The sequence below is a fragment of the Acipenser ruthenus genome, chromosome 3 (genome assembly GCF_902713425.1).
Source record: "Acipenser ruthenus chromosome 3, fAciRut3.2 maternal haplotype, whole genome shotgun sequence".
In the NCBI taxonomy this organism is placed as follows: domain Eukaryota; kingdom Metazoa; phylum Chordata; class Actinopteri; order Acipenseriformes; family Acipenseridae; genus Acipenser; species Acipenser ruthenus.
The window spans coordinates 41,623,417-41,645,965 of record NC_081191.1 but is presented as its reverse complement, the minus strand read 5'-3'; the positions used below and the strand labels follow the sequence as shown (position 1 = coordinate 41,645,965).

General features: G+C 40.1%; 1 protein-coding gene across 5 annotated transcripts in view; it reads right to left on the bottom strand.

Annotated features, from left to right (window-relative positions):
- LOC117394422 (band 4.1-like protein 4B) overlaps nt 1-22,549 on the bottom strand; it is a 189,765-nt gene that overhangs the window by 74,339 nt on the left and 92,877 nt on the right. For all 5 annotated transcript variants that reach the window (XM_059012940.1, XM_059012939.1, XM_059012941.1 and 2 more), the window contains exons 12-15: nt 20,904-21,010; nt 19,399-19,429; nt 17,138-17,171; nt 16,101-16,204 (exon numbers count right to left, since the gene is read on the bottom strand). In XM_059012940.1, coding sequence (XP_058868923.1) covers nt 16,101-16,204; nt 17,138-17,171; nt 19,399-19,429; nt 20,904-21,010 — 276 coding nt within the window. The remainder of the gene's footprint in view (nt 1-16,100; nt 16,205-17,137; nt 17,172-19,398; nt 19,430-20,903; nt 21,011-22,549) is intronic.

Genomic DNA, 22,549 nt, shown 5'->3' with positions numbered 1-22,549 from the left:
GTAACCATTACCTAATGGGTAGAAATACCAAAGCTGTCGCAAGGCAAAATTGCAGACCAACCTGAATGCCACGAGGCTAAGCCAAAGCTATCTTTTGCATTACCATTCGGAATCCCAGTACAAGTAGTTAGGACCAAAAAATTGAGGGAAAACACACCTCTATGTTTATGATGTAAGGGTCGACCCTGAAGCCGCCTTTAACACTCTTGTTCCAAAGCCAGGGTTTGGTGGATCTATGACATTCAGTTGATAGAACCGTGTAAAAGTATGGGGTGTGGCCCACACTGCTGTCCCTTGACAGATGCACCATAGAACAAAGCCCACGAAGTTGCTATGCGCCTGGTGGAATGGGCAGTGAGCTTTTCTGGAGGGGGCAAGTTGGCTCGCTCATAGGCAGTCTTGACTGTGTCTGTTATCCATTTGGACAGCCTCTGCTTAGACAGGGCTTGACCATGAGACTTAGCCCCATAACAGACAAAAAATTGTTCAGACTGCCTCCAACTCTGTGTTCTGTCCACATAATATGCTGGTGCCTGCACAGGGCAGCGTATGGAGCTGTCGCTCCCTGTCAGACTGGAAAGGAGGTGGATGGAAAGCCTCCAATTCCAGTCTGGTTGATGTGGAATGCTGAGATGGATTTTGGCAAAAAAGCAGGATTGTTATGAAGCGTAACCTTTGTCCTGGCTTCTGCAAAAATTAAGCAGGCTTTCACAATTGAAAATGCTTGCATCTCACCCACCCGCTTAGCAGATATGATTGCAAGTAAGAAAGCCGCTTTCAGCAATAAGTATTTCAACTCAGCTAAATGCAAGGGCTCAAAGGAAAAAAAAATCCCATTTAAATGAATCAAGATTTCAGGTTATAACACAACAAACTGTGAAAACGTCCAAGGGGGGGGGGGTGAATACTTACTATAGGCACTGCAGATCAAAACTCTTATCTGCCAGACCACAAGAAAATGTCACTCTCTCCAAGCTTCAAAGGGACTTAATTTATTATACGGGAAAGAGACTTCCTGGAACCAGGAATTTGAAAGGACTGGCATGTTAAGGGTTAATGGGCAACAGCGACATCTAGTGGATAAAATGGACAGTACACTTTCATAACAGTCAATGCCAGAGATGTTACAGATATTGGACAACAGTCATATAAGTGTTTTATACAGTTATTTTACTACAAACACTCAAATGGTTAGTATGTACCTGTGACAGAGATTGAATGATTCTTGGAGTTAGATCTCCCTCCTGACCTGTGAGGGCGCTGTGTAAAGGGTACAGAGTACCCTGGACTAAATGGCATGACATATTTATTCCCAGGGTTAGGTGGAAGTCAGACATCTAGAAAATGGGCGGAGCTACGGTACCCGAACTCAATGACCCGGACGGGAAACGGCGTGGATTGGAGGAGTGGATGGTTCGTTAACCAAGGGGTTATGAGGGAGGGTATAAATTGGGGACGTAGTAAAAGTGATCTGTTCTTTTGTAAATGGTTAGAACAACCTAGAAGGAAAACCTTGTGATAAAAACGTGAGTGTTGTGTTTGTTTGTTTGTCTAGTAAAAACTGTTTGTTTGTTATTTAAGACTACTAACACAATCTGGAGCTGTAGCCGCAGGCCAGGATCAAACCCGGACACCAGCACTTCCCTTGTTGTCACGAAGAAGGGTGTCCTCGGCTCACAGCACACCAGCGACCCCTGTAAACTGGCTGGGCGCCTGAGGGCTTGTCTGTAAGCTGCCCAGAGCTGCGTTGTCCTCCAACGCTGTAGCTCTGTGTTGCCTGCATGGCAGGCCTACAGAATGAAAAGAAGCGGTCGGCTGACGGCACACACTTCGGAGGACAGCATTTGTTCATTTTCGTCACTCCTGAGTCAGCGCGGGGGTGATAGCGGTGAGCTGAGCCTAAATAAAATTGGCAATTTCAAATTGGGAGAAAAACAGGGTAAAATCAATGGGTGACTACTAAATTTTTATTTAAAAAAAAAAAAAAAGGATTGATGGATCTGAACTCAATGGATATTACTCTATAGAATCCATTGTGTGTATATTCCTATTGTGATTATTTCCATTTGGAGGCAATAATTGGACTACAAGTTCCAATTAAGATAACTAAATGAAGGAAACATCCATTACACTTCATAAGTGCTTCAAGCACCACATTAAGCCTCCAACGAGGGACAATGCCCTTCATAGCTGGCCGCAGCCGCCAAGCTCCTTTTAAAAATTACCCTGTCAGGAAATGAGCTCATGGGGAGACTGAATCAATTTTAATATAGCAAGCCGAAATCTATGTTAATGAAACTGTGTTCAAATACATCAGTACCAAAACCTACGCAACCAGAACTGCATTACTTTAAGTCATTTATGGTTCTTGTCACACAAAATGCAAATCTTAAACACGTTTTTGCAAAACACTAAATACAAGTCTCAACATTTGACACAAAATGCATTTGAATGAGTCTTGTTAATCAAAATCAAAGCGTTTGATTGCAGCAGAAAGCAATCAATTCCAATTGCATTAATCTATACCTCACATGTGCAAATGCAAATTGCTCAATTGTTCAATCACCCATCAGACCTTAATCATGAATAAAAGAGGCCAAAGGTGAATTCAGTTGTTGGTGAGAAATGGAGCAGGTCAGAGAGGGAGGATGTGAGAGACAAGGACGACAACCTGGAGCCCTAAGAGGAAGGGGTGTCTGTATGCGTGGCAGTAGGATTAGACACCAAAGGGGAGGGCGCACTTGGAAGCTCTCAAATGAGATACAGGCAAGAATAGTTGACCATGTGATAAATCATGGACTTATGATGAGAGAAGCTGGGCAGAGGGTCCAGCATAATCTTAGCAGATCCACACTGGCATCAATCACTTGAATCTTCAGGAATGAGAATAGGTAAGTGACCATACATCTAATTTCTGTATTCTATTATAGTAAATTTGTAAGTGCAGTTTTGCTGTCATTCAATTCCTGCATTCTTATCTGTCAACATTCAATTCATTTATAGATTTGAAAGAAAACCCCCTTCTGGTGGCTGAGGACGAATATTTGCAGCTCAACAGGAGGCTGCTGTAGTGGATATGGTGGCTATACTAAGTAGCAGCAGTTAAAATAAACAAATCCCCAGGGCCTGATGGAATCTGTCCAGGAGTCCTCAGGGAAACTAGAGAACAGATTTTTAAACCAATCATTCAACAAATCTATAAATAAAGGAGCCATCCCATTGGACTGGAAAATTGGCAATGTTGTTCCTATTTCATATTTAAAAAGTTTAACATCAATCATATGTAAAATCATGGAAACTATATTAAGGACCAAAATGGAGGAATATTTATATAGTAACAACATTACAGGAGACAGCCAACATGGCTTTAGGAATGGTAGACTAGATTTCTTTCAGGAGGTGACTACTAGAGTGGACAAGGATAGGGTGTATGACATAATCTACATTATTTTCGAAAAGCATTTTACAAAGTAACACATGAAAGACTATACCTAAAGATTAAATACGTAGGAATAAATGATAAAGTAGCAGCATGGATTCATAACTGGTTACAAGATAGGTAGCAGAGAGTTATAATTAGAGGCCAGGCATCAAACTGGAGTAATGTAAGAAGTGGGGTACCACAGGGATCAATATTGGGTCCATTCTTAATCTATATAAATGACTTGGACCAACACAATCAGTAAACTATGCAAATTTGCAGAAGACACAAAACTGGGAGGGGTAGCCAACTCCCAATCAGCAACTAATAATACAAAGAGATTTAGACAAGATTCAAGCTTGGGCTGACACAAGGCAGATTAAATTTATTGTGAATAAATGTAAAGTCTTGCACATAGGGCACAAAAACATTAGAGGCAAGTACAACATCAATAGTAATGAAATAGAGGAAGCTATGTACGAAAAGGACTTGGGGGTAGTAGTGGATGAATCTCTTAAGCCAACTAGACAGTAGAGCGTGACATGAAGATGAGACTCCCATGGGACCCACAGGATTCTCGCGGTACGGGAAAAAAATTGTGTTAAATTTTGTGGGATGGGACGGTACAGGAGTGAAGCTCACGGGAACGGGCAAGACCAGGAAATAAAAAAAATAAACCTCTCAGGACAGGCATATTACCCATAATTGTATAGTTATGTCAGTCCCTTAGTTAACAATATTGATACATGAATTATTGATACTAGAAGAATAACCGAACGCTGTGGATTGCTACTGGCATGTATTTAACATATCTCTCTATATATACATATCTACAGTATATTAAGGATTTGTACATTTTCAGTTTTTATGAATATTACCCCTAATCATAATACAGAGATGCCAATGGCTACGATTTTGGCCATAGCAGCTACTATTTTCTGGAGGTACTGCTTCGGCGCTATGTTGAAGCAGTAAGTATAATACTACAATTTTTAATAAATAAATACATGATGGATACTCCCTGAACGTTTATGAAATACTATTTCAATACCATGTTTTTTTGTTGTTTTTTTTTTTTTAATGAATTAATAGTTTGTAATACAGTACTGTATTTCACTGAGTTTATTGTGGCATAGACATACTAAAATCTCTGAGCCGGGTTGCTTAGTAACCGATTTAGAAACTGAAACTGCCGCACAAAACTCTAAACAGTTGTTTTTATATTACTGAATTTATATATTACATCATTATATTGCACATTGTGCTTATAAAGACCCTGTGCTTGCACTGTATTTTTTTCTGAAAAAACAAAAAAATTACTAGTAGTATACCGGTAGTGTTTAATGCAAAACCGTATAAACCATAATTTTATACATGAATACGAAAATATCTATACCTCCAAATAACAGTTGATCTCTGTTTATTATGGGGTGGGATGGGATGGGATGGGATTTTTTTGACAGGACAGGATGGGACAAGAATTAAATAAAAACAAAACAAAAAAAAAACAGGTTACGGGATGGGACGGGACTGGAAAAATTTGGACAGGACCGGATGGGACAGGATTGGAAATGATGACTTTCATGGGATGGGATGGGATGGGACAGGAACATTTTTGACAGTACAGGATGGGACAGGACTAAAGTTTCAGGAGGTAAACACCCATACGGTAATGGTTACATTTTGTACTTGAAAGGGAACTGTTCTATGTTCTGTTAAGATGTCAGAAGCTGTTAACAAGAGGCTTGATCTATAGGTCATCAAAGCTGTTATTATGAGTTATTATCTGGCAAAAAAGTGTTCATTTAAATCTTTAGTTTTTTCATATTTAATAAGTGTGTGAAACTGCAGTCGTCCACTATTCCTGCTGCTGGCCTGCCTTGACCGCAACACTGCCCTACCACATATTTATTCATTTTAATGCTTGTGAAAAGGAGATGGATGATGGCTACAGTCAGGCACCACAAGAGCTTCCTCTCACAGCTCTGCAAGACAGAGAGCGCACCTCAACCCTGACCTGTCATCCCATCCTGGGTCTCTCTAAAGCAGAGAATTAATATTGTACTGAACAGTTGCGTATCAAATACGAAATGTAACCATTACCTCATGGGTATTAATCCTTTGATACTGTCTAACCTGAATAGATATTCCAAAGCTGCACGTAGTGCTTGTGACGTAGTCGTGCCTGCCCCAAGGACATAAATGACCACTGACACAAGTATCGTCATCATTTTTCCTTTCACCGCCTGAGAGAGAGATCTATGAACAAATAAGTGACACAAAGTGTTATATCTTACTTTTCGCTTGTGTTTTAACACTTATTGTGATTGTTTTCACATGTTTTAGTAAAATTTACTTCACGATTGTGCACTCAGATGTGGTTGTTTCGTTAGTCCCTCAGAAGCCTTGTGCCCCGTGCGAAGCCGGCAGCTCCGCTGCCCCTTCCCCAGGATCGAACACCTTAAATCGGCTACTGGTGCTGTAAGCTGCTAGCTTCGGTCGAAGCATAAAATAAAAAAAATGTTTTTTGTTATAAAAATATATTGAAATAATGGTGATTGTTTGGTTACTGTTTTGTGTGAGAAAAAAATTGTTCTCTCTCTTGTAGTTTCTGCCTTTTTCTACAGAAATACTAACGCAGCTGTTGGACTCTGCTGCCCTGCGTTAGACCGAGACGCTTGCCCTGGGTCAATCAGCTTGCAGTTTTTCCCAGTGTCTCGTTGCCACATTAAGATCTGCTTGCAGAATTAGTGTGAAGACTGTTAGGACTCTAGCAGTAGGCTTTCCTCGGGTTTCAAGCTGTTAGGCATAAAGCGTTCTAGGTGGGCATCCCTATTTCGCTCCTGTGGTAACTGTAGGTCCCAGACCTGCTTCCGTTCCCACCGGTACTTTGTACAACAAACAAGGTTACCTTTGCTGATTCACTAGCAGTTGCTTCGGGTCTGACTGCTTGCAGTCCTTCCCGCAGTGTTTCGTTGCCGCTCTGGTATCTGCTTGCAGTGCCATTGTGAAGGCTGTCAGGGCTTGACAGAAGGCTTCCTCCAGTCTTAGGGCTGTGTTGTGTTAAGCCAGAAGCTATTCAGGTGGGCATCCCTGCATATTGCTTCCTCAGTAACTGTAGGTCAGTGATCTACCACTGTTCCTAAGTGAACAAGGTTAGTGCAATGGTAGTGTACCGTGCACTGTACTGTACACCATATTGTACCGTAACGTACACCATACCATACTGTACTATTGCATCATACCGTGTGTACCACGCACTGTGCAATATACTGTACCATACTTGTCCGTTGCACCGTACCGATTGCACAGTACCATGTGTACCGTACATCATATCGTAATGGAAGTAACGTGCCCCGTGCACCGCGCAGTGTCTACCGTGCATTGTGCCCCGCACCGTACCATACCATTGACACTATGGGTACCGTACATTGTACTACAATACAGTGTGGGTGTTGTTTAAGCATTCTAGTCTAGTCAGTACCATCCCTGATCTATCAGTGGATCTTGTTATATAGTAATATATGCTATACTTTTATAGCAATTACAGCTGACGGTTGTTTGCATTGGTGTTGTCTCAGGAAGTGACAGCCCTGATGCAGAAGCAGGCAATTTGCACAGTTCATCCCAGTTCACTTGGAAGAAGGGTTTTACTCCAGGTAATTCCTGGTGCCCAAACAGGATGGTGGCCTCAGACGAATCCTCGACCTCAGACAGGTCAATCCATATCTGCGTCGACGAAGGTTCAAAATGTTAAATGTGCAGCAGCTGTTGAAATAAGGCCGGGCGACTGCTTCACTACGGTGGGCTTAAAAGATGCTTATTTTCACATCCCCATAAAATCAGGGCACAGGAGTTACCTCAGGTTTGCTTTCCGAGGGACAGCATACAAGTTTCAGGTTTTGCCATTCAGTCTCTTTTTAGTCCCCTGTGCCTTTGCAAAGTGCATGGAGGCTATTCTGGCCCCATTGAGACTCAGGGGCATCAGAGCGCTCAATTACCTGGATGATTGGCTCATTTGTGCTCAATCTCCAGCGCAGGCAGGGGCTCACATGGAACTCATCACAGATCATCTGTTCCAGTTAGGTCTGTCAGTGAACTATGCAAAGAGCTAGCTCACACCTTCACAGACAGCCTCCTATTTAGGATTGTGTCTGGATTACAGGACCATGCTCTCCACTCTGTCAGAAGACAGAGTGCAGAGAATAGTCGCTTCTCTGAAGCTTTTTCAGCTCACAATAGTGACATTTCAGTGGACCCTTGGCTTAATGGCAGCAGCTTCCCAGACCCTTCCTTTTTGTCTTCTTCACATACACCCTCTCCAAGGCTGGTTCAACAGCAGGGATTTTTAGCCCGCATTGAACCACGGCCGTCTGCTGACAGTGTCTCAGCACTGTCTGCGGGCGTTATCTTGATAGACACACAACACTACGGTGGTAGCTTACCTAAACACCAGGGTGGCTTCAGGTCCCCCAGTCTCCAGTGAGTAACCATAACCTCCTCTCACTGCGGGCAGTACATCTGCCCGGGGTGACAAACTGGACAATAGATGCCTTGTCACACCAGTGGCCGAGGCAGCTTCTGTATGCTTTTCCACCACTCGCCATGCTCCCGCTGTGCCTGGTAAAGATCAGGCAGGACGGAGCCAGGTTACTATTAGTAGCCCCTTATTGGCCCAGGAGACTGTAGTTTTCAACCCTGATACAGCTCCTAAAGGCCAGCCGTGGAACTTGCCGAAACACCATGACCTGCTCAGTCAGGCACGGGAGACATTGTGGCATCCCGACCCATCGAGCCTGCATGTCTGTGTCTGGCCCCTGAAAGGCACCATTTGAGCCATCTGGGGTTATCTAATAGGGTCATTGACACCTTACAGAATGCCAGAGCGCAATCCACGCATTCCCAGTATGGGTACAAGTGGGGCATTTTTCAAATGTGGTGCCTGCCTAAGGGGTTTGACCCTACAACCTGTCCCCAGATATACTGTAATTTTTACAGGACTAATTTGATGACGGGAAATCCCCCTCTATATTGAAGGTCTATTTGGCAGCCATTTCGGCTTGTCATATTAAAATTGATTCAGTCTCCCAAGAAGCACATTTCCTGGCAGGGAAATTTTGAAAGCAGCTCGGTGGCTTCAGCTGCCTATGAAGGACATTGTCCCTTGCTGGAGGCTTAATGTGGTGCTTGAAGCACTTATGAAGCCTCCCTTTGAGCCCTTGCATTCAACGGAGCTGAAGCATTTATCTATGAAAGTGGTTTCCTTGTTTGTGATTACATCCGCTAAGCAGGTGGGTGAGATGCAAGCTTTTTCAATTGCAAAAGCCTACTTAATTTTTGCAGAGGCCAGGGCAAAAGTCACATTTCGCACTAATTCTGCTTTTTTGTCAAAAACCATGTCTGCATTCCAAATGAACCAGACGGTGGAGCTTGAGGCTTTTCATCCACCTCTTTTCCAGTGATAGAGAGCGACAGCTCCATACGCTTTGCCCGGTGCGGGCACTAGCTTATTATGTGGACAGAACTCAAAGTTGTAGGCAGTTTGAGCAGTTTTTTTTATCTGTTATGGGACTGTCCCACGGGAAAGCTCTGTCTAAACAGAGGCTATCAAGATGGACTACAGATACTGTTAAGACTGCATATGAACAAGCCAACTTGCCCCCTCCAGAGAAGCTCATGGCCCATTTGACCAGAGGCATGGCAGCTTCGTGGGTTTTATTCCAGGGCGCATCCGTCAGGGACATTTGTGATGCAGCAGTGTGGGCTACTCCCCATACTTTTACGTGGTTCTATCGGCTGAATGTTGTGCATCCACAAAACCCTGGGCCTCAAGCTCGACCCTTACGGCATAAACATAGAGGTGAGTCCTCCCTTAATGTTATAGTCCTATCTGCTTGCACTGGGTTCCTCATGGTAACACTCAAGGCGGCCTTTGCTGAGCCTTGTAGCATTCCAGTTGGTCTGCAATAATGCATTGCGACAGCTGTGGTATTTCTACCCGTGAGGAAATGGTTACATTATGATGGTTAGTATTATGAGATGTGATACTGTTTAAAGAAAAAAGTAAAAAAATAGATTGGAGAAGGTTAATAGAGGTTGATTATAATGGTTACCAATAGCAACATGTTAGTACTTAATATCTTTTCTGTAGAAAACGAACATAATTTAGCACAAAAAAGGCATCACCACTCATGTTGTGTAAAGCTGTATATACCTGAGCATGTTAAGTCAAAACAGTAATGAAAATAGAGCAGGCAAGTGCAGACAACGTCCTGAATCTTCTGTGTGTATGTTATACATAATGTATATACGACAGATGTATTAGTTACTGTAAATGTACAGTGTACGTATTAATATCCCCAGAAACACTCCCAATAATGTTGCTGAAATTGTTTTTAAAAAGTATACTCATTGAGATCAAGAGTTTATGGCAAGAAGAAAAAAAAAGCTAATTATTCCAGATGAGGTAAAGGTCACAGTGAAATAACACAGCCTTCTCTCCCTGTCTCTCTTAACACCGCGATGGGATCCAACCCATATGTCAGTGAGGGGATTTTCATCACTTCTCCATAATTAAATTGTCAGGCTGATGGCAGCTGAAAGCAGTTACTTTATCTAGAATAGTTCTTCTGAATACAGCCTTGCTCTTCTATCGGTTACCAGATCTGATGTTCGGCCTCAGTCATCTGACCAGATTAAAAAAAAGCGAGGCTGGAGCAAAAAAAAAGTGGATCAGAGCACTAGCTGGCCCTCTTCTGAAGTAAAAACGGCAACGATCTGTAACAATCCCAGTCAAGTAGCTTAATCCAATTTATTTGTTATCAGGCAACACTTTGACAGATTAAACTGAAAGGGGAAGGTGCAGCAGCAATACCTCAAAATGTGTCCAGCGTTTACAGATTCCCTCAACAGCTTCAAGTACATAACAAATTATAACAAAAAAGATAGACATACTGTTAGGGATAGATTTTATCAACCTATACCCATCCACAGGTGGATTTTATTAGAGCATTCTACTGCACTGAAGAATCCCAGGATTAGCCCTAAAAATAAGTGGTTGATGTAATCCAGGGAGATTTTTAATGAATTCCATAGATCGCTTAATCTGGTAAAAGTACAGGTTGGTCAGATCAATTCCTTAATGCAGGTGGAAACTATTTTGTTTCTCTGATCAACTGGACAAAGATTTATTACAGGAATACACTGCAGCAAAATCCAAAAAATGTATTGGTTGTACTAGCTTTAGGAAAATTAAGTGCCCTTGTTTAGATATCCCTAAGGCTATAACCTCAGTAATTGTTTAATAGATTTAAACCTGTTGTGTAAAAGGTCATACAAATGCTACAAAAAGTCCACTTTAGTATTTAAAGTCATATTTATATTTTACATTTGCTTTCACTTACATTATAACATTAGTGGTTTACAACCTTGAGCTTTGAAAATTATAGATAACTTTGTGATTTTGGATCTCTTTTTAGGGCCCACACAAAATAATCATCATTATTTTGCACATGAAGTTTTTTTCTGTCAGTGTTCACTTTTGATTAGAACTGAGCTCCACATTATAATATCATGCCATTCTACAGTACATTTTATTCCTACAGTGCCATGTATTTAGCTTTATTGCTGTTCAGATTATTATACTATTATTAATAATATTATCTTCAAATGGCCTGGTTCCATGGTTGTCTGATGCATATTAGTGCTAATAAATAGTAATCTGCTGTACGAAAGTATAACTCCTACCTAATCAATAATACATCAAAAATGTAGTTTCTGATGTGTTATAAGCTAACCATACTACACAGACCATGTAGTACGTTACAAAGTCGGATGAATGTAGTACAGTACTGTGCATGTCAGCATTCACAGCAAGTTGCAGCACACCCTATCCGTTAGTCATGACAGGAATGCTTCTATTCCTATTATTGAGAGCAACATAAAATGTTTCACAGTGTAGCACAAAACAACTTCCCAAAAGTGATGGTTCCTTCGGGTAACTTGAGAGGACAGGTGTTCCTCTTCTGAATAACACAGACACAAAACCACGACAACTGCCAAGAAATCTCATCCAATGATGAATAACCACCTGGTTATTGTGTTGGAAGTGTTTAAACCAGTTTTATACAAATCACACTGCACCACAGCTCAGTCAGCATCAGGGAATACATCACTCTGTCTCAGAAGGTAACAGAGTATTCGACCAGCATTCAAAAACAAACATTTATTAATGTGACTGTAGCCAAAATCTGACCGATGAAAAGCTGACAGGATATGTAAGAAATTATATGTGCAGCAGAACTAAGACTACGTTGGGTCAAACTGATTTCCGATCCCACAAGGCCAGGGGTTGACAATAGGGAGCTTCAGGTATCATGTTTAATTATCGGACACACTTTGGTCAAATCAATCTGAGAGGTGGCTTATCCCAACGGGGGCATAAAGCTGATCAAATCTACTTTCTTATAAGTTATACATTACGAAACTGTGGAAGCACTATTTGTTTGTATACGTTGTTAATGGAAATTTTGAAATTAGTAAAGAGAATTTACACAGCCGTGATTCTTATGGGGTACATTTTTGTAAATGTATTTCAAAAAGGACAGAGAATAATCTCCAGAGAGGCTGCAGAAGAACATCCCATGGGCCCAGAGAACAATCTCCAGCCATTAGAAGAGGTTTAGCATTATGACCCTGCTGAAATCCAACGGCAAATGCTCAGTTCTCTCTGCTGGCAGCTTGCTAACCTTGAGTCAGTCGAGCACAGGGGTTACTCATCTCCCTCTACATATTGGAGAGTAATAAGGACTTAACAAGCAGCGAGTCGTGTTGACCACAATGAACAAAGCTGTCTTCTTAGCCTAATCTCTAACGCAGAGCTTTCTTGTGAGATTTCACTCTGTGGTTTTTAAGATGCACACAAGAAGATGAACAGCCAACAATCATGTTAGGAAGCAGCATAATGGAAAGAATAAAAAAAAAATGAAAGAAAATCATACATTTTCAAAGTGCCCCCTCGCATTTTGTGGCCGTTGAATGAACAGAATGATTACTTGCCTACATGCATTTTCACAATCGCACATCAATCACACACTGTCTTTGCACATCGTCATTGTATTTTTTTTTAAGTGCTAGAAATGGTCTTTTAACATAATGTTGACAGATCATTTCAAGTTTTTCTCGTCTCACTCTTTAGTCAGATGGCCAGTTGAAGAACAAGTAACCCACATCTTTATTACTTAACTATGCATTAGTTTGGAATTTATTAGGAGGAACAGAAAGCAGTCCCTTCTCAGCAATGAAGTGTGTTAACATAAACAAGTGACTGAGCCAAACTATTACTGGCACACCATCAGCTCTCCAATAACATGGTATTACACAGTCGGTGAGTTTCAAAGGTGAAAAAAGAACTGGATGAAACCTATTAAAAAAAAGTATCAATTTTGTTTTCAATTGGTCCAAGCTGTAAGTCAAGTTTGTATCACGGCAATCCCTGTTGTAAAAGCACCAAACCCATCCCAACATTTTTTTTAATATTTTTTTTTTATTATAGATAAATGTTATTTTATCAATTATGAACTCTTTAACAGCCATAACTGTTATCTTTCAGCACTAACATATCTGCTGCAGCCCATTGACATAACATTTGAGTAACTGCATTAGGAACTCCTCAACATGATTCAAACCGTTTGTGTACAATTACAGTAGGGTGAATGGGTGCATTATCGTCTTGAAAGTAACCATCCCCACCAGGGTACACGTACAGAATTGTTGGGTTGACTTGAACTGCAATGATGCTTAAGGCAGTCATCCAGAGTAATCAAGGGCCCCATGGTATACCAGGAGAACACGCCCTACCAGGGCGATACCAAATCGGGTAGACAAGTCCTAATTAAGCAACCAGACAGTATACGCACCACTTTTCATCTAAAACTCTGTTGAAGAAATGTCATTTCAAGTTTTTTTTTTTTTTTTTTTTTTTTTTTTAAGCATAGCCACTAAGGGCTTAAGCGCATATCTAAATCATACACACATTTTAAAATATTAATTTGTAATTAATTAGTCTGACACACAGTTTATGTCTGATTTCTAAAGGCACTTCAGTTACCGGTAACAGACAAATATAAATATATGGTCAGCTGTCTATTAGTAATGACGATACATTTAATCCTAAAAGCATGTGAAAGCAAAGCTGACTAAGCAGGCAATACAGTGCAGATCATTAAGCTTCAAATGGACACCACACCAGCTATACTTCATTTTGTAATAATAATGATAATACAATCGTGGGACAAGTTATGCAGCATTTGTACTGTTGAGCGGGCCGGGCTCCATCCCAGCACTACCCTACACAGTAAAAGAAATACAGGATTCTGAGCAGCTATGACTCCATTCGTGTTTGCAATGCACAATAAAAAGATGGATGGAATGAAGTTTGAGAGGACAACAATTGTTAAATGAGACAAATAAACCAAATCCAGAGTGTACAGATCAATATCTGCTCGATGTCTTTAATTTTTTTTTTTTTTTTTTTTTTTTTACTGTAGTAGACTTCCATTAAGAATCAAATTTTCCTCAAGTTTAAAATATAGATACATTCATTTTATTTTACCCACAAAAGGGGTGCAAAACGGCATAAACAAATGATCTATCAAGGCTCATTCGACAAGACACAAGAGCAAATTAAAGAATTGTCACTACTGACAGAAGATACCAAACAATTCGATACACTACAACTCCTCAACGCAATACACATCTTACACAGATACTAAAAGGTACAAATGGAGAGGAATTCAATATTTTTACTTTTCTTCTTCTACAAAACATACAGTATAACCCTGAAATAAAGCATGCTTCATGAAGGCACGTAACACTTAACTTAAACCGAATGTCCTTTAAAAGAATCCCAATCTTCTACAACCAAGAAAGTAAAAGTAAGAAAACCACATAGTCCGTTTTACAGAAACCTGTATGGGCACTGCAGATTTGATTATACGTGTAGCAGTATATAACTCATTGCAGGTACAAAATCAGTTATCTGAACAAAAAGTAAGGACATTTCTCTATACTGGTTTGGGAACACCACCAGTCTACAGGGTTTGAAAGCTGCATACTGTTTATGTTAATTACATTTTGTGCAAAAACAAATTGCATATTTTGAGAATACACAATATTTCCAATTAAGACATACATAGGTTAGGAACAAAGGCACAACACACCGTGGAGAGTGCAATTCTCGCTCTCCTAATAACAGAGAACTTGTGTGAGCTGAACCAGTGGCACCTCTTAAATCATATTGATGTAAAGCATCAGGTAATTGAATGATGTAGCCTGCACCAATTCACGTTCATACACTATATAACATCTACAATACAACATTAAATCATTAATATAATTTTTTTTTTCCCCTATAAAAATACTGACGAGATCTATTTAATATTGTAAATACAACAAAAATGAACACACTGGGATACTATGTGAAGCCAGTCCATCTTGCATTTCATCTTCAAGTTCCCCCTTCCCCTCCTTTCCAAACAAAAAGAAAAATTGCATAATGTAGAATGGTGTGGGCTGAGTTGCATGCACACAGCAGGTGGTTGGCATTGTCCATGCGGTTTACAGTGTAGTCATGAGATTGTCATGCTGCATCTTGCTTGGTGCCCCTCCCGAATTCTTCCTATTCTGCTCCTGGACATAGCTGTAGTTCTCATCTCTGCTGTTGGACAGCTTTCTCGCAGTCCAGTCATCAGGGGTGGGTTTCCTGTACCGTGTGCACAGTCAGTGGTTAGTGAGATGGGCTAATGCAATGATCTTAGTGCAAGGGTTTTGGATGACCAGAAAGGCATGCAGTGAATGAAGATAGAAAAAGGAGGATTTGTGGGAGAGAGACAGGCAAGTTCCATCGTATTCCATATATTGCCAGGATTATTCCAATGTTTGCATATGAACAAAAGGTGCGCAGTGGAAGATTGTAAAAGTCAGGCGTAGCTTGATGAACATGCAAAATCAAGAACACACACCAATGAAAAACACAGTAAACCCGATTCCTTCCCAAAAAGCCGCACACACACATTTGTGTTTATTAAACACCAGACCTGCTCTGTATTACAGAGCTCTGTTCAGGTGCCTGCTTCGACTCCGGTTGACAGTGCCGGTGTCAAGGGTTCAAATTTAACAAACGCATGCTGGGCAGAACTAACGCATCCGGACAAATACCATCAGTAGCCTAAAGCAAGGGTGAGCAGTTCTTTTGTATACAATGTCAGGGATTTGGCAAGCCGTAAAGAATGAGATAACAAGAAACAAAAACAAGCCGTCAGCTGAACAGAAATACCACCCAAATGTACCATCACCAACCTCATCTGAATCAGATTACAAGTGTATTCATATCACAACCCCCAGAATCCAGATTGCTGTTAATATTCAAGGCATGCTATAAATAGGAGTGTTTGAATGCCATTGTTAAATAGAAGACATTTAGCAGCATTGGCTTGTGTGCTATCGAGTGTGGATTGTTAGTCAGAAGAGAGATTTTGTATCAATAAAACCGCACAAAGGCAGATCGGTCAAAGTCACTTCCATGTCAAAACAATCTTTGGTAACAGTACTGTGTTTTTGCTGGAATGAGAAATGTTTCTTTGACACATCTGTGCTGTAGTAACATCCTTTTAGCGCTTACCTTCCACCCACAGGGTATGCGAGGTGAAGCTGCTGAGCAGGCTGTACAGGATGGGCAGCATGCCAGTGCTCGTGAGCTGAGGGAATGTTTTGTTTATATTGAGCCTAAAACAAGAAAAACAACAATATTGATGAACAATAATTAAAGAAAATCTTTTTTTTTTTTTTTTTTTTTTTTTTTTTTTTTTAAGTGTATAATTTATGCTGTACTACACTTATCTGGTAAGATTCTTCCTTCACGGTTTGATAATTCATGGTTAGGTAATGTTGACAGTCCAGTTTGTTGTCATTGTTTATAACCCTTACTTTACTATATTTATCAAGCGCTCCCTCAATAATTCACCAATTGAGTTAATTCACTGGTCATGTTGACAGTAAATTTTACAAGTAGCATATTTCACTGTATAAGGGCCCTTCATTAATTCAATGTTTTTAATATTTGTGGATGTGTGGACTGTATGTCAGTGTGACACGATGGCTCGTGGTGACGTCACAACAGAAAGGAAATCACAACAGTACTGTGGTACTTTTTATTGAAAATAAAAGATTTAAACACAAAACCATGAACAAAACAAAAGGCACGATGGCCAAAACAGACGGACAAAACACAGCGAACACTAGACACACAAGTATATTTTAGAATGATCTTACTCTCCTCCTCACTCTTCTGTTCTTTTGTCCTGAACACACCAACCCCGAGTGAAAGATGCGTGCCTCTGTCATGATGATGTGCCTGGCTCGATTGCTCGTTAAATCATTCAAATTTGAGCAGGCACAGTCTGCACGTGAACTAATTTGTGCACTCCCCGTGCCCCCATACAAATACCCACTTTAATCTGCATGTGAAGTAATTGTGCAATCCCTGTGCCTAAATACAAACATACATTTTAAAATCACCTGTGCTACATAACCCACCCTCCCTGCACCACTACATACATAATTATAAATATAAAATACGCACAGGGGCGGGGCACCCCTCCAGTCAGACACTGAAACAAAGAAAAAGAGGGGGCACTGCTTTATGAAACACATTCTTACCGGATAAATATTAGCATCTGGGTTGTTCTGAGCACTGTAAAAACAGCAAGAATACAAAAAAAATAAAATAATCAGTTATAAACAAAAGCACTGCCAGAACATGTGTAAACCAATGTGTAAAGAACATTTAAACACAATGGGGTGTATTCAATTGATCTAAACACTTGACAGTTGTTTAAATCAATCAAACAGAATGTGTAGAACACATTTTAACTTGCTTGACTAAGATCTTCAGAACCTTGATACACATAAAAGGTCCTGGCGGTATTTAGATCTGCCAGTATGGTGTCCAACTGAACAGAGACCCCCGTTATGAACCAAGCATAATGCTTCTGTAAATGAACCAGCACAAAATCGACAGAGCTTGAGAAAAACTGGGCAGAACAAGTGGAGTGTAATTTTAAAGCGAGAGGTTTCAATGTCTATTCTAAAAGGAGTGGTGTCCAAGGAGAAAGCTGCAGGTTTATAATGCACTCTGGATATCCCCCCCACCCCCGCCCCTGCCTGAGTGTCTAGATTCAAGTAAAGGGCTGCAGTGTTTCATATTAAACTATTAATCACTGTTCAGTGCCTTATGCTAGCTACACTTCAGAAGACGTGAATAATCATCTCCCTGTCCCTTTTCGCAGGAACAGTCCCTGGCCTCTATCCATGTGTTAAAGTGACCTTCTCCAACTGAGATTTCTGCCAGGGAAAGACAGTCTGTTCTGGTCGTGTCTGGCGGAAGACATGTTGCCTTCGGGTCTTCTGTTGAAAGGCTGCATGTTGGGATTGTTGAGGTTGTTCAGGTGGTTATTTTATAAATCACGTCCAACCACTGCACCTTTAGTTCATTAACTAACCATGAACAGCTAGTTGTTTCAAATAATGGTTCAAATAATGTGTAAACTGTGCTTTTTTAGTATTTCCATCTGCATCTTAACATACTTAAATAACAATAACAATAATAATAATAACAACAACAACAACAACAACAACAACAACAACAACAACAACAACTATTATTATAATAAGGTTGGTATTTAGTGGAAACATGTGTCAAATGGTCTTTTTCCTACTGTGGAAAAGCGTTGTGCCTGGTTTTTAAACCCTGCAGGATCTTACAAACCATTTATATTTCTATCAGGGCAGCTTCAATATGAACAATTAGACAACGATGCACATATCAGACGACTGTAAACATGCTGCCAACTTGCTGATAATTACTAGTTTTATATATGTAACTTAGCTGATATTCTAGTATTTTATCCTTTCCATTTTATATACAGGGTAATTCACAAACCTCAAATAGTTCCTGATATTCATGAGAATCCCACAACATATGAAGTCTGCATCTCAAATGGTTTATGAGATGTTGTTAGTAGTTCCAGTGGTAGAGTGAGTGTTAAACTCTAATTAAGAGGTTATTCCCAGCTCTCTAAATAAAACTGCCACTTTCATTGGCACTATAGGATTGTTCTAACAGAATGCATACACCATCCAACATTAAAAATGTACTCTCTAGCTACTAGGAAGGGAAAACAACTCTATTATCCTGAGGCAGGTAAAACTAAAATGTGCTAAAAGTAGCACCTCATCAAAATTATCAATCCATCTGCAGCTTGCAGGTTTTTAATATTCCTAATGTTGCAATTATTTTAGAGCTGCTCTTTTGTAAATAGAACCTTAAAAAGAACAATGCTTGCTTCTGCAAAGGAGAAAAAAATGCTATGGCTCTGTAATTCAGAAACTCAGCTACAGTAGCAATGGCTTACTACTGATCTGGAATGCATGCTGTGGTTTGCAAACGCCTGTCACCTAAACCCAATTTTAATCTTTGTAATAACAACCGAACATAATATGTTTTTCTGGCAGGGTGGTAATCAAGTCCCTGTCAGCCCTTCTCAGACTAAACATATTTAAATGAGTGCTTTAAAATCCATTTCTTACTTATGTCTTTTTAGCTAGATAATTGGAGTGAGCTTGAACTGCAACACAACATGTCACAAACAAATCACTATGCAAGTTAGCGTATCAGTTTAGCTTCTTGTTAAACACAGAAAATGAGTCAAGCCGATAAAGCCTTTCTGTGGTTTATATTTGATTAATCAGCAGCAACAAAAGACATGCCTTTATATTTTCAGCGTTAGTTTTTTTTGCACTCCTTACAGCCAGCATGAAAGAATGTTTTCTTACTGTGGTGGTGTTGAGCCGTTCGGATATTATTCCAACTTTTTAAAAAGCACTGTTTGTATGTTGTAGCAATTGTTGGTAAATCTTACCTCAGGTGTGCGGCTTTTGCTGGATTGCTTGCTTTTAAATGAGAAAGAGAAAAAACACATTTGTAAACACAGGTATGTCAACACTATCACAGCCAGGTGATTGTCTGCTGTACCAGTATTAACTATAATCCCTACCTGCATTAAAACATGCACTGTATATTCCAGCAGTTTCTGGTATAAGTAATAACGCTAGCTGTACGTAAGGCGATTAAAAAGGATCTAAAATAAATTCTAAACACAAACATCAATTTAAGAATAAAGACGCAAAAGTGCACTGATGTTATCATTTCAACAAATGTTTTAATTGATTGTGTATTGTCACTACTTTAATATTGTATCTGAAAATACATTGAACATTTGAAATACATAACTGAATGAGATATTTGCAGTTGCAGTACAGGCTCTGCTGATGGAGTGACAATAACATACATGCTCCTCTCTCAGGGGTGATTAATTATAAATACTACTACTAATACCAATTTGCACAAGAGGTTTAAGCAATATGGAGCATATTCACACATGTAAACAAGTTTGCGCGGTTTCTTTTTGTACAAGGAAAAAACAGCTGCAAATGCTATTGACACAGCAAGAAACAACAGCGGTCCCTTAGGAGCGCTTCAATTAAGCCTGAGCCCTTCAGGTTTTAAAAATAAAAATCAATTAAACAAAAGTTTAATGCCAGAAATGGATGTCCTCTACCCTGGGGGATTAACAGGGATAACAATTTCTGTGCACATTATCTATAGTTATGAATGGGTTAAAGTTGCAAAAACTCAAACGAGTTTGTCCATGTACTGGTCTTTTTAAACAAGATGCCAGGGGTCAAGCAGCAGAAATATACAGTATCCCTTGCCTTTGTTAACCATTTCCAAACTAGCAATAAAGTCTGGACAAATAGCTGCAGGATTACAATGCATTATTTTAAAAAAAATGGCCCTACTGCAATTAAAATGAGCCCAGGGTAAAGGCCAGGTAGAGCTTTGTAAATGGGGTTGTAACAGGATGGACTGTAAAAGGTTTAAAGCAAATGTTGTGGTCAGCAGTCTGGAGTAATCCAAGAATATTTTAATTTCAACTCTTTCAACACTGTGGACGCATGTGTAGGTCTAGGAAGATAACTACCACAGGAAAACATTCCAAATAAGCAGACCAACAAATTAACCCACTTTACTTTTTTTGTATTTAATGATATTAAATCAGGGGATCAAAGAATGATCCTTGAACAGGAAAAGCTAACTAGTACAATACAGATGAAAGTATTTTATTTAAATCAGATGGAACTCTAGAATGGCATTTTCCAAAGGGACCATGAATGTTTCACTTGCAATCTGGAAAATTATGCATAGATTTATAGTGAAATGCTTTTAAGATTTTATAACTGAAATGTCAAATAATACAATGCTGGCCAAATTCAGCCTTGTAGCAACTTCGCCTTCAGTTGCCCAGACTGGACAGCAATATAACAAGTATGGCAGGCCGCAATGCAAGTAGTAAAGAAGCTGTACCTTTAACAGTGGACTGCCTTCGTGACGGGTACCGTTTACTGGGCCTCCTTTCAAACGTGCTTGTCCGCCGCAGTCTGCCGTGAGTTGCCTGATACTCTGTTCGACCACTGATACAGGGAAGAATACAAAATAGTAGATATTATAGATCAGGGCTCAAAGTTAGCATATATTTGGTAGCATTTTGCTACCCAAAACTCTTAATTTGCTACTAGTTTTTTTTATGCAGTAGCATTTTTCTGATACCTTACGCTGCAGTTTATAGGACTGACCCTGAGTAAACACGTACATGCAGTGCCTATAAAAAGTTTACACCCCCTTGAACTTTTTTCACTTTTTGTTGTGTCAGTGCCTCAGAGTTTCATGCATTTAAATGAGGATTTTTTTTCCATACCATCTACACACCATACTCCACACTGTTAAGGGGAAAAAAGTTTTTATTGAGAAAAAAATGATATATTAAAAATACAAAACTGAAAGATCATAATTGGATAAGTCTCCACCCCCCTGAGTTAATACTTGGTGGAAGCACCTTTGGCAGCAATTACAGCTGTGAGTCTGTTGGGATAGGTCCCTACCAACTTTGCATACCTAGATTTGGCCATATTTGACCATTCTTCTTTACAAAACTGTTCAAGCTCTGTCAAGTTCCTTGGGGAGCGTTGATGATGGACAGCAATCTTCAAGTCATGCCACAAATTTTCGACTGGATTTAGGTCAGGGCTCTGACTGGGCAACTCAAGGACATTCACCTTTTTGTTCCTTAGCCACTCCAGTGCAGCTTTGGCTGTGTGCTTTGGGTCGTTGTCATGCTGAAAGGTGAACTTCCGTCCCAGTTTCAACTTTCTTGCAGAGAGCAGCAGGTTTTCCTCAAGGACTTCTCTCTACTTTGCTCCATTCATTTTCCCTTCTATCCTGACAAGTGCCCCAGTCCCTGCCGATGAGAAACATCCCCATAACATGATGCTGCCACCACCATGCTTCACAGTAGGGATGATGTTCTTTGGGTGATGCGTTGTGTTGGGTTTGCGCCAAACATAACGCTTTGCATTTAGGCCAAAAAGTTTAATTTTAGTTTCGTCAGACCATAAAACTTTTTGCCACATGGCTACAGAATCTCCTGAGCGGTTTTTTGCATACTTCAAAACAGGATTCAAGGTGGGCTTTCTTGAGTAATGGCCTCCTTCTTGCCACCCTACCATACAGGCCAGATTTGTGGAGTGCTTGGGATATTGTTGTCACATGCACACTTTGACCAGTCTTGGCCATAAAAGCCTGTAGCTCTTGCAAAGTTGCCATTGGCCTCTTGGTAGCCTCTCCGATCAATCTCCTTCTTGCTCGGTCATCCAGTTCGGAGAGATGGCCTGATCTAGGCAGGGTCTAGGCAGGGTCTACAAATTTCTAGAATATTTTTTTTCACTTGGAAGTTGTGGGGTAGGATGTGTAGATCAATGACAAAAAACCCAAACTATTTTAATGCATTTTAATTCCAGGCTATAAAGCAACAAAAGGTGAACATTTTGAAAGGGGGTGTAGACTTTCTATAGGCACTGTATATATATCATCTCACATATATCGCACTGAGCTCTTTTTCATTTGCCATTTTTTTAAACTGTCGTGCAAATGTCATCTGTCATTTGTATCGAATA